Source organism: Aphis gossypii, chromosome X, assembly GCF_020184175.1.
Source record: "Aphis gossypii isolate Hap1 chromosome X, ASM2018417v2, whole genome shotgun sequence".
NCBI classification, from domain to species: domain Eukaryota; kingdom Metazoa; phylum Arthropoda; class Insecta; order Hemiptera; family Aphididae; genus Aphis; species Aphis gossypii.
Window position 1 is genome coordinate 18,913,409 of NC_065533.1, and position 10,862 is coordinate 18,924,270.

Consider the following 10,862-nt stretch of genomic DNA (forward strand, 5'->3'; position numbering starts at 1 on the left):
AATATAATAAAAATAATTATCACTAATATGCAGAATTTATTTTTTATATTGTTCATTAATTCTGACAATGTTTTATTTTGAAATTAATTTTAAATAATTTTATTTCTTTTTTTTTAATTGTTATCATTTTGTCTTTGTCAAAATAATTTTCAATAGAAAATGTCATAACTCTAGAAGCAAATTTATTATTAGTAAAAGAAATGTTATATAATACAAAGTAATTAAGAAATTCCACTTCCATCAAATATATTTGTAAAACAACATTTTACACGAGTATTTTTTCATGTAAAAACACTAAGAGTATAGAAGTATTAAAAATTATAAAACGAAAAATCCAATAATTAAAAAAACAAATATAAAAATTTTGAGTATTACCTTGCATAAATAAAGATTATTAAGTTGAGTATATTATTGTATATATAAATCATATACAATCATTTTTAATGAACATTGCCTAAAGAACTTACTTTAAAAAAAAATTATCAAAAAAAGACAGCTATGTTTTATCTAGAATTTAAAATATACATTCAACAATGATAATGTCACTATCCTATCATAAATACAATTTTAATATACTTAAATTATGTAAAAGAAACAAGAGATATAGTACATATTATAATAAATACAATTTATTTAGTATCATTTTAAAAAATAAAGTAAGGTGTGTATACATACTTGTGGAGTTAATTCAGGTATTTTAAATGAATAAGCAATTACTGGCAATAAATCCATTATATGAGCATGAAGAACCACTTTAAACATACACTCAGCTAAACACAATTCTGCAAGCGCAACTTTTGTTTCAACTGAATCATTTGTTAATCTTTTATGGTATGAAAGTAAATCTATACAACAATCAAAATGAATAATCAAAAAAAAAAAAATAGATGGGTACAAGAATAGTTTAAAAATAATGTTCAGAAATTTAAAAGCTATGTATAGTTTACAGTTTTAAAAAAATATATACTTAGATATGAAAAATCACTAAAGGGTACTATCACTATTATTCAAAATAGACCATTTATAATTGTTCCATTTATCTATTTTTATATAGTTTTTATAAATTTTAGTTTCAAAACTGCAAGCTAACACTACATAATTCATAAATATAAGCCATTAAACAAGAAAGTCTAACATGATATCATAATAAATATTTACAAAATACAAGATAATCGAAACCTCAAATTGTTTTTAGATTCAGAACGGAGTGATGAATGTATTGATTTTACAATGATGTATACTTTTTTTTTTTGTGTGTGTCTGTGTACAGCATAACTAGTCGAAATAATGCATCAATTTCAAACTTCGGGGGTGGTTTCCGATGAAAAAGTGAATATCCTTGGTACATTATAGAGGTAAAAAGTAAACACTTTCCAATAGTTTTCAAAAAAATCGAGAAAAACAAAAAAAAAATGACGGAAAAACGAGAATTTTTACGCAAAACCAGTTTTCGACCGAATCGATTTTTTTAAATGGTTTAATTCAAAAACTAATCACAGTAAATACTTGAAATTTTCACCAAATGTTTATGTTAGTGTTATCTATATACAGTTAAATTTCCAAAAATTTTTGACTTTTTTTGAGTTATTTATTGACCACTGAAATTTTCGATTTTTTGAAGTGTCGGTAAAAAAATTTTGGATGACAAAAAAAACTTGAAAATTTAATACAAGGTTTCTTATGAGTTGTTCTTATTGTAGTTAAAATTTTTACGAAATCTGTCGAAAACGCGAAAATTTGCAAGTAATTTTGAATTTGAAAAATCATAAAATGTTTTGTGTTTATAACTAAGGATTAAAAATACAACACTAAGTTTTCCATAGGTTTTTCTTCAAGTAGGTATAGAGAAAACTCGAAGCATCATTGTAGGAAAAATTTTATGTGCGTTTGAATTTTAAATTTTTACGAAATCGCGTAACGATAACGATTTATCCTCAAACGATTTTAAATATTTGTTATTATTCAAAAAGTATAAGTCGTAGATACTTGACAATTTTACCAGTTATTTAGATTGGCATTTTCTTTACATGATTTAATTTCAAAATATTTTGAGTTTTTTTTGAGCTTTTTATAGACAACTGAAATTTTCAATTTTTCTGAAAATTTTTTTTTGAAGTGTCAAACTGTTCAAATTTTTTGAAATTTTTTTGGCCCAATCAAAATATTTGAAAATTTTATACAAAGTTCCTCATATGTTATTCTCATAGTGATTAAAAAATTATAAAAATACATAAGCTCAATTTTTTTTTATTAGCATTTGAAATTTAAATATTGACAAAAATTCGTCAAAATCATGAATACTTGCAAATTATTTTGTAGGAATAATTCATAAAATTTTTTGCATAAGTAGCTAAAAGTTGAAAATTTAATACAAGATTTTTCATAAGTTTAGCTTACAATAATTATAAAAGAACTTAAATTTTGGTGTATTCAGGCCATTAACGAAAACCACCTTTTTCACCAACCACTGGAAATTAGGTATATCCTAGACTGACAAATCATCTTCGTTCAGAATCGTTTTTCGTATACAATGATAACTATCATTGGATTCAAATTTAACACTTCTAAAATATATAATAGTGATCCACACGGCACCTAATGTACAGCAGAGCAGTACCCACTTACCCGCTTTTTTTTTTATTATTATTATTAAAACTATTTTCTGGTTTTTTAAAAGTAAAAAAGGGTGTAACTAAATGCATATTTAGTAAAAATGTAAATTTTAACACTTATGGTAAGCACATACACTTCGCAAGTATTTCTTATCTAAATTCCAATACCAATTAATTTCTATAAAATCAATATTTTTAAAAAAATTAATAATATTTCTAATTAATCAATAATATAATTAAAATTATAAAATAAAAACACAAAGGTAACTGGGTTGAGCAATGAGTCTAAAAATCGCCTAAATTGTATCTCATACTGAAAAGTCGCGAATAAACCCTACAAGTAACATAATTAAAGGTTTTTGAAATTAGTAAAAGTATAAAAATAAATTTATAATACCGCATAACAGAGATCTAATTAATGAATACATATTTTCTCCAAAATCATAACTTGCTGTTTCGACAATAATTAGCATTGTTTTTAATATTCCAATAAAAAACACAGGGTTTTTTGTATTTTGTAAGTTGTTCATCAATCTATAAAAAAAATTTAGAATAATTACATTAAAAACATCCTACTAAAACATTGTGTATATAAACTTATTTATTGTTCATAACTTATGAAAACTAATAAATTATTAATTTAAAAAAAATTTACGCTTGGATAATTTTGTAAATGTATTCATCACGTTTATCATCATGATAGTTTAATTTGACATTTAATTGGATCTTATCAATCAAATCAAATATACGTGATTTTTCATTGTCATCAATTAGATTGTTTAATATATACTCAAATATTAAACTACTAAAAGCTGAAACTAAAATTTCATCTTTCAGTGCCATTTCGAAGACTAATATTTCTAGATTATTAGCATAAATTTGTTTGACTAAATGGTCCCCTGTGATCAAAGTCTTTAAATGAATTGGGCTGATACACGAAAGCTGAAAAAATTATTAAATATTAAATGAATTATTTATAATAAAGCACAAATATATGTTATTAAAATAAAATATTGGGGAATTTGAAATAAGAGAGAAAATTAACCAATCATTAAAACATTAATAATAAATAGTAATATAATTACTTAATCTAATTATAATTTAAAAAATAGTTTGATTAAATGTATTTTATAATTTTAATAAATCTACAGAAAAAATAAAGTCAACATGTCCAGGAAAATAGCTCAAATAGAATATTAGCTTTCACCATAATAATGTTATACCAAACAAACAATAGATAAGTATAAGTTTAATATATTTTTTTTTTCTGTGGCCATTATAACTAATTGATAAATTTAATATTTATTTATTATTTTATGTTAAATTAATTCAATTATAAATGTAAATTAGGTAAAATTTATTATGATGTTTTGAAAAAATACCAAATTCTTATTGATGTTAAATATTTAAATGAATTTTAACAAGGTAAATATATCAAAATTTTAAGTAATCTGATAAGATATTTAACATAATATTCTTACTTTTTAAGTTTGAATACGCTAACATAACCAACAACCCAAAATGTGTTCTGACAAATGAATATATTATTTACTTATGTTGTGTATTTGTAAAACATGGATAATATATGTTATTTAAAATACATTCACTTACGGCAAGAAGTATTTCTTTCACCATTTCTTTTTTTGGCAATGAACCATCACATATTTTTAATGACAACAATGAATGATTTACAAAATTATTAAATGTTTTTTTGTATTGAGGGTGAATTGGAAATTTTTCTCCTTCAATTTTAACCTAAAATTATTAATTATTACTCATAAATCATAATAATTATTTTTAAACCATGCACCAAAATATAATTACAATAAATTGGAAAACTGTCCTTATTGCTGGAATAATTATTTTAATAAACCGTTTGCAATCAGCTAAAGAATAAGGAGCTATTTGTGATGGATGATACCCATACTTAAAATCTTCTTGTTCTTTCAATTGTTTTTCTAAAAAAAAAATATATATATAATATTTGTTAGATAACACATAAAGACTGTAAAAAAAAAAAAAAAACAGTTTTTCAATATTTAAACAATAAGATAATGTTAAAAAAAAGCCTGAATACAGTAACTGATTTAAGTAAGAAGTCAGGAAAGTGGGATACATAAGGTTATTTAATTTTTATCTGTGAGCAACAGTATAGGTTAACAGTATACCATTGCTAACAAAAACAATTCTGAGTGAAACTTGGTGGATAGCATTACATTATCAACAATCTATAATTTGTTACGTGGTAAAATAAATAAATAAGTACATCTAAAATATAAAATTAGTAGGTACTTATTAAAAACATTTATATAAATCTAAAAAAAAGGTCAAAAGTCGCTCAAATGTTTTGAAAATTGTCTATACAAGGTTATTATAAGTAAACAACCCAAATTTAAATTTTTTACGAATGTTTTTAACAGAATTACAACAAAAAAACTCCCAAAATTAAAATATCTATAAATAGCTCAAAAATGGCTCAAATTTTCCGAACTTTAAAACGCAAGGATTAAAATCTAAAATACAATAAAAAAGGTCTCTTGTCATTTTTCATCTGAAGCAATATTTCTAGTAGAAAACGTCATCCGTAATTATTTAATACTTTAAAATCGTGAAATCGTACGTTTTTTCTCCTTTAACCGCTTTAATTTCGAGTACCATTTCGAAAATCGATAAATGACTTCTCTAAAGTACCAGCTCAAAAATATGACCTTTCAGAAAAGATGTTACAATTGATACTTTTGAGCAAGTTTAGGAGGAGAAAAAGTGTTTACAGAATAAAAAAAAAAAGAAAAAGAAATAAACATTATTGTAAAACCAATACATTCCTCGCTTCACTCAGAATCTAATATATAAATACTTAAACATAATTTATATTCTTGTTATATGCAAGAAATATTATATTATTGTTACATAAAAAAATTTTATTTAGTCTTCAATTAAGTAATTTTAGATAGAACAATACGTACAAAATCTATAAAACATATTATTAACAAAGTAGAAATCTAATAAAATGATCTTACAAAAAAAGGTTTTGAACATCTTAATGATTAAAAAAATTACAAAATTTATTATTGCTGTTAATGATAAAGCTTAATATATAATAAACTTTTATTTTAAATTTATTTTAAATAAATTCAATCAATAACATAAATACAAAATAATGAATAAGATTACTAAATAGCTTTCTATACCTAAGGGAAGGGATATATTGAACAATAAAAACACATAATTTTATAATGTGCTTTGCTAAGATTATGTATTACTAAAATGTTATGTTTATCATACCTGCTAAAATAGATGAAATGCTTTCATTATCATTTTCTTTAGAAAAGCTAGAACTAAAATATTAACAAATATTTTAATAAGATAAACTACTATAAATAACTTAAAATAAAAATAAAAATATTACTCATTTAATTGTGGTAAATAAAACTTTTGAAACTGCTTCAACTTTATTATAAAAATTTTAAGTACTCGATAAAATAAATCTATTAAAGAATTCTTATCATCTTCAATTAAATTCATGTTAGTAATCATATTATTTTGTCTTTGAACAATGCAACTTAATACATTCATAACCATGTTACACAAATTTATTTGATATCTAAAATATAAATATTTTATATTAATCATACATGCATTCATTAATAATAAAAAAAATATATTTATCAATCAAAATAAAAATTATGACATCAAAATATTTTGTTTCTATTGATGGTAAATTTATGGTCACATCTACTATGTGTTCAGTTAGTATGAATCTAAAACATGTTTTATATAAAATAAAACAAAATATACCATTCAGTAATATATTTTATTTTACTAATGATTTTTCAATTATTACAAAAACTAATAAAAGAACAACTGAAAATTTAAGTCAAAAAAATATTGTATTTTAATATCTTATACTATAGTGACTTACTCAGGTTGGAGAGTAGAATCTAATAAATTAGTAAAATGTAAATGAATTACACGAACTAAATAATTAATTGATAATTGACTGTGTAAATGAGTAATAAGATGATCAATATATACATAAGCTTTAGGTCTTAATGCACATTTTGATGTCCAGGATCTTCCAGTGATTAATGTCTCATCTAAAAATCTATCCATGAATGGTAGAAATTCTATAAAAATAAAAATAAGATAATTAAAAGGATATATTTTTTATTTTTATTAAAATAATAAATTAAACGTACCATATTTATAATCAATGAGTATAAAAGATTCAAATGCTGAAAGCAATTCTGAACGAATACTACTAATATTTGATGCTATGTTACAGTTCATTAAACTTATAATTCTACTAGGTAATGTAGGACAATATAAACGAACTCCATCTTTAGTACATTTTAAAAATATTGAAAAAAAAAACAATAATCTCACTTGAGCATGTTTTAAATCCAATATTAAATCTCTAAGATCAGGTCTGAAATAGAATTAAAAACATAAAACAAATATAATTTATGTAAAAATATTATGAATTAAAATTAATATTTTGTCATATAAATCAATACTTAAAAATGTTAATGTTTTTTACTTGTAATTAATTTCCAAATTAAAAAAGCTCATGAGTACTGGAATCAATTCTAAAATGTCATTCTTAAAAGCTGGAACTTCACTATAAAACACATAATATGTTTTCAATAATAATGCAAGTTCCTTTAAAACTTTAAATGATACTTTTCCCATTGGAACAAAGATATACTAAAAACAAACAAAATAGAAACTACATTATTAACAAAGAATTGAACATCATAATTTTATTAAAATTGACTTACAATTAAGTTCATAATTACTAGGTAAAAGAAATTCTAAAAAAAATACTTAAGACTACAATAACAATTAAAAATAAATCAAATGATAAATTTAAAATATCAAAATTAATTTTTCAATGTATGTAATATAATTAAATTAAATAAATAATTATTTAATATAAACGTAATACGAATAAGTGAATTTAAAATATGAATTATATTTTAACACAGTTAGGTAATAAGGTTTATAAAAAATTGCCTATGAATAATGTAACAAATAATTTATTAAATTTATTTTTGTAAATATATAAAAATATACAAATACTTACATTAACAGAATTTCTTGTGATAGTTGTAGTTAAACGAATAGTATTAATTAATTCTTTTAAATCAGAAATTTTTTGATAATTAAAAATTTTTTCTGGAGTACTAGAATTGTTATATATATCTTTAATAAGCATTAACAGCTTATAAATCTAAAAAATAAATATATTTTTGCTTATTTAGTTTCAGTTTTAAAAAAATTTTAAAAATATATTAATGCTTTAATTATTCTCTGTACAGAAATAAAGTTCACTGAGGCCAATAATGAAAAATCAGTATGTAATAATGATAATTCACTTTATATAACAATAAAACATATTATCTAAAAAAAATTAAACAAAATAAAACAATTTTATAAAATAATTGATATACCTCTGCTTTTAAACAAATACTATCATATTTTGGTTTAAAAAGATTTATTAACTCTTTAATGATTAATACACTACAAAGAGCACACTGTTCATTATCAGTTTCAATAACTTTTGTGCACGTCCTCATAATGTTTTGAAGATGAACTCTTGCTTTTTCATGATTATTAATAACTTTATTAATTATTTGCAGTATGATTTTTCTTATTTTCTATAAAATATACAATACAATTATTAGTTGTAAGCAGTTAAATATTTATAATAATTAATCATAAAATATGATAGAATATGATACTTTATGCCTAACATTGACTACTTTTAATATTTGATAATAATATTGACTGTAGTTATAAGATGAGTTATAAATAAGTTTCTTTTTAAAAATGTTTTATTAATATTTACAGTTATCTATATTTAATAATACTTACAAATAAATCATTGTCTGGGCTAAAAACTGGCTCAGTCGTGTATAACAGTTTAAGTAAAATAACAACCATATTATCAAAGTAAATTTGTGATCGGAAACATTCCTGAAAATTAAATTTAAAAACTGAACTATTAATATTACTATATAAAAATTATAATATAATTATTATTATTTTTAAATATAACTCAAATTACATCAAGACTTTCGGAAATCTTTTGTATAAGCTGCAGTTTAACCTTCATATTCACAGCAGAATTTAATATCAGTGTCAAATCCACTGGACCTGATGTTTTGGGATGTACTATTTTACGAACAGGCTCCATGTTTTTGCAAAATCTGAAAATTCAATAGACGTTAAGGTTTTACACATAACCTTAGTTAAGTAGAAAAAAAAAACATAATGATCTTATTTTTGTACATTTATTTTTAATAATTTATATGAAAATAATAAAATAGTAAATAATTTTTAAAGGTATTAGATAGTTTCAAATGCAATATACTAAATTATAAACATCATACATTAATAAAATATAACCAACTTTAATATTTTCAATTTAAATACTGAAGTAATATAGTAACATAAGCTACTACTAACTAATTATTTAGTAAAACAAAAAGAACAAAAGTATTCAATTTGATTCTTCATTTTCTTACTTATCTTTTTTTTTAATTGATAAACTTAATGAAAATAAAATGTACACTACCTATTATACTTATTTTATACATAATAGTAATATACTAAGTAAAGTATAATATACTTTCTTCATCTAACCTTTTCAACAAATACTTAATTACTTATTTACTTATTATCTATTATATACCTATACCCATAAAATAATATTATATGGTTATGTAAATTTTACATTATAATATATAGTAAGTACCTACACATAAAACAAAACAATCAATATTAAAAAATATTATATCAAGATAGAAAAAAATTTTAAATTAAAGAAACCACAACAATTAATGTAATATCAATAGTGATGATAATAAAAAATACAACTGTTATAATTTCTATTCTCAAATTTAAATGCTGGCGTTGTTATGAAAGTAAAGTAAATATTTTTATTACAAAAAACACTACACAACATTTTTTTTATTTTATATCAAATAGTGAATCTACTTACCTAACAAAATACAAAAAAAAATCCTATAAACATTTATACTAATGATACTTACTATAGATACTGACCAATGCGTAATAGTTTACAAGCTGCACACACCCAGAATTATTACGGTTGATAATCGAGATGGTACTAACGGATTACACAACTGTTGGTAAATGGATCACAAACGTAGAACAGGCACAACTAAAATTATACGATACTATAAAAAAAAAATTAAAAATTAAAACCAACATCGTCAATTTGACAAAAATATTTACAATTTATTGATCGTTGAGGTAATATTAGTGTACAGCGCCGTAAAGAATGGTTATTTGAATGCGGAATTTCGTCAACTGGACTTCATAGTTCATGTGACGACGTCAGCTTTGTGGAGAGTTCACCGTCTCGACTGTGCAACGATCACATGAATTCTATCGATTTTCGAATCAAACGTTTTCGGTGGCAACATTATTGTTGTTGTTATTATTATTATTATTATTACAATTTATCATTATAGCTTGTACGATATCGATTTAATTTTTTCAAATTAATCCGTAAACTACAATGATAACGTTTGTACGGTTGCGGGAAACGCGCGTATTACAATAATATTATCACCGGCGACACGACACGACAACGACTACCGAACGAATGAATACGAATGAGTAGTGACTAGCGGCGAATGACGATCGACCAAGGTGCGTGTGGCTGCAACTTAGCGCCGCCAAATGAAACGCATTATTTTTTATTGTCCCGATTTCTGGTCGTTCCCACGAATAAATATAAATAAACTAACAAATACTAGCCGACTTTGAATGGTCACTATCCACGTAAATTGTAAGTGGTGAATATTTCTAACTGATATTCATTTACTGATAAAGAATGATAAGAGCGATAAATTGTTTTTTACTGTATTTTATTACGAATAATATAATATTACATCGTTTTATAATTTTTTTTATTTCATCACGATAATTTTTCATTTAGGCTTGTTGGGCCCGCAGGTATCTATAAAAAAAAATTTGTCCCTAAAATATTATTTTTATCGTTTACATTTTAGACCCTTGCTAATAAATTGAGAAGATGTAACTGTGAAATATCAATTGAACATACTTGTCAACATACCTAAATCAAAGTCATAAATAATACACGTTCTTACATTACGTTTTCATATTTACCTTTAAAAGTAACATATAAAATAATATTAGGTGTTTATAAATTGTAATTGTATAACTTTATAATTGTTATAGATACCTACCTATGAT

General features: G+C 22.6%; 1 protein-coding gene across 6 annotated transcripts in view; it reads right to left on the reverse strand.

The window, feature by feature from the left end:
- The window catches only part of LOC114122500 (transcription-associated protein 1-like), a 29,417-nt gene extending 18,980 nt beyond the window's left edge, over positions 1 to 10,437 (reverse strand). For 2 of the 6 annotated variants that reach the window (XM_050205265.1, XM_027985178.2), the window contains exons 1-16: positions 9,876 to 10,437; positions 9,671 to 9,817; positions 8,683 to 8,824; positions 8,490 to 8,591; positions 8,066 to 8,272; positions 7,699 to 7,845; positions 7,153 to 7,319; positions 6,812 to 7,041; positions 6,535 to 6,739; positions 6,022 to 6,216; positions 5,898 to 5,950; positions 4,437 to 4,570; positions 4,224 to 4,367; positions 3,268 to 3,554; positions 3,010 to 3,146; positions 676 to 845 (exon numbers count right to left, since the gene is read on the reverse strand). In XM_050205265.1, the coding sequence (XP_050061222.1) occupies positions 676 to 845; positions 3,010 to 3,146; positions 3,268 to 3,554; positions 4,224 to 4,367; positions 4,437 to 4,570; positions 5,898 to 5,950; positions 6,022 to 6,216; positions 6,535 to 6,739; positions 6,812 to 7,041; positions 7,153 to 7,319; positions 7,699 to 7,845; positions 8,066 to 8,272; positions 8,490 to 8,591; positions 8,683 to 8,811 (2,307 nt within the window). In that variant the 5' untranslated portion in view covers positions 8,812 to 8,824; positions 9,671 to 9,817; positions 9,876 to 10,437. The remainder of the gene's footprint in view (positions 1 to 675; positions 846 to 3,009; positions 3,147 to 3,267; positions 3,555 to 4,223; positions 4,368 to 4,436; positions 4,571 to 5,897; positions 5,951 to 6,021; positions 6,217 to 6,534; positions 6,740 to 6,811; positions 7,042 to 7,152; positions 7,320 to 7,698; positions 7,846 to 8,065; positions 8,273 to 8,489; positions 8,592 to 8,682; positions 8,825 to 9,670; positions 9,818 to 9,875) is intronic. The other 4 variants (XM_050205263.1, XM_050205261.1, XM_050205262.1 and 1 more) reach the window with 4 other exon arrangements.
- Between the last annotated feature and the right edge of the window lie 425 nt (positions 10,438 to 10,862).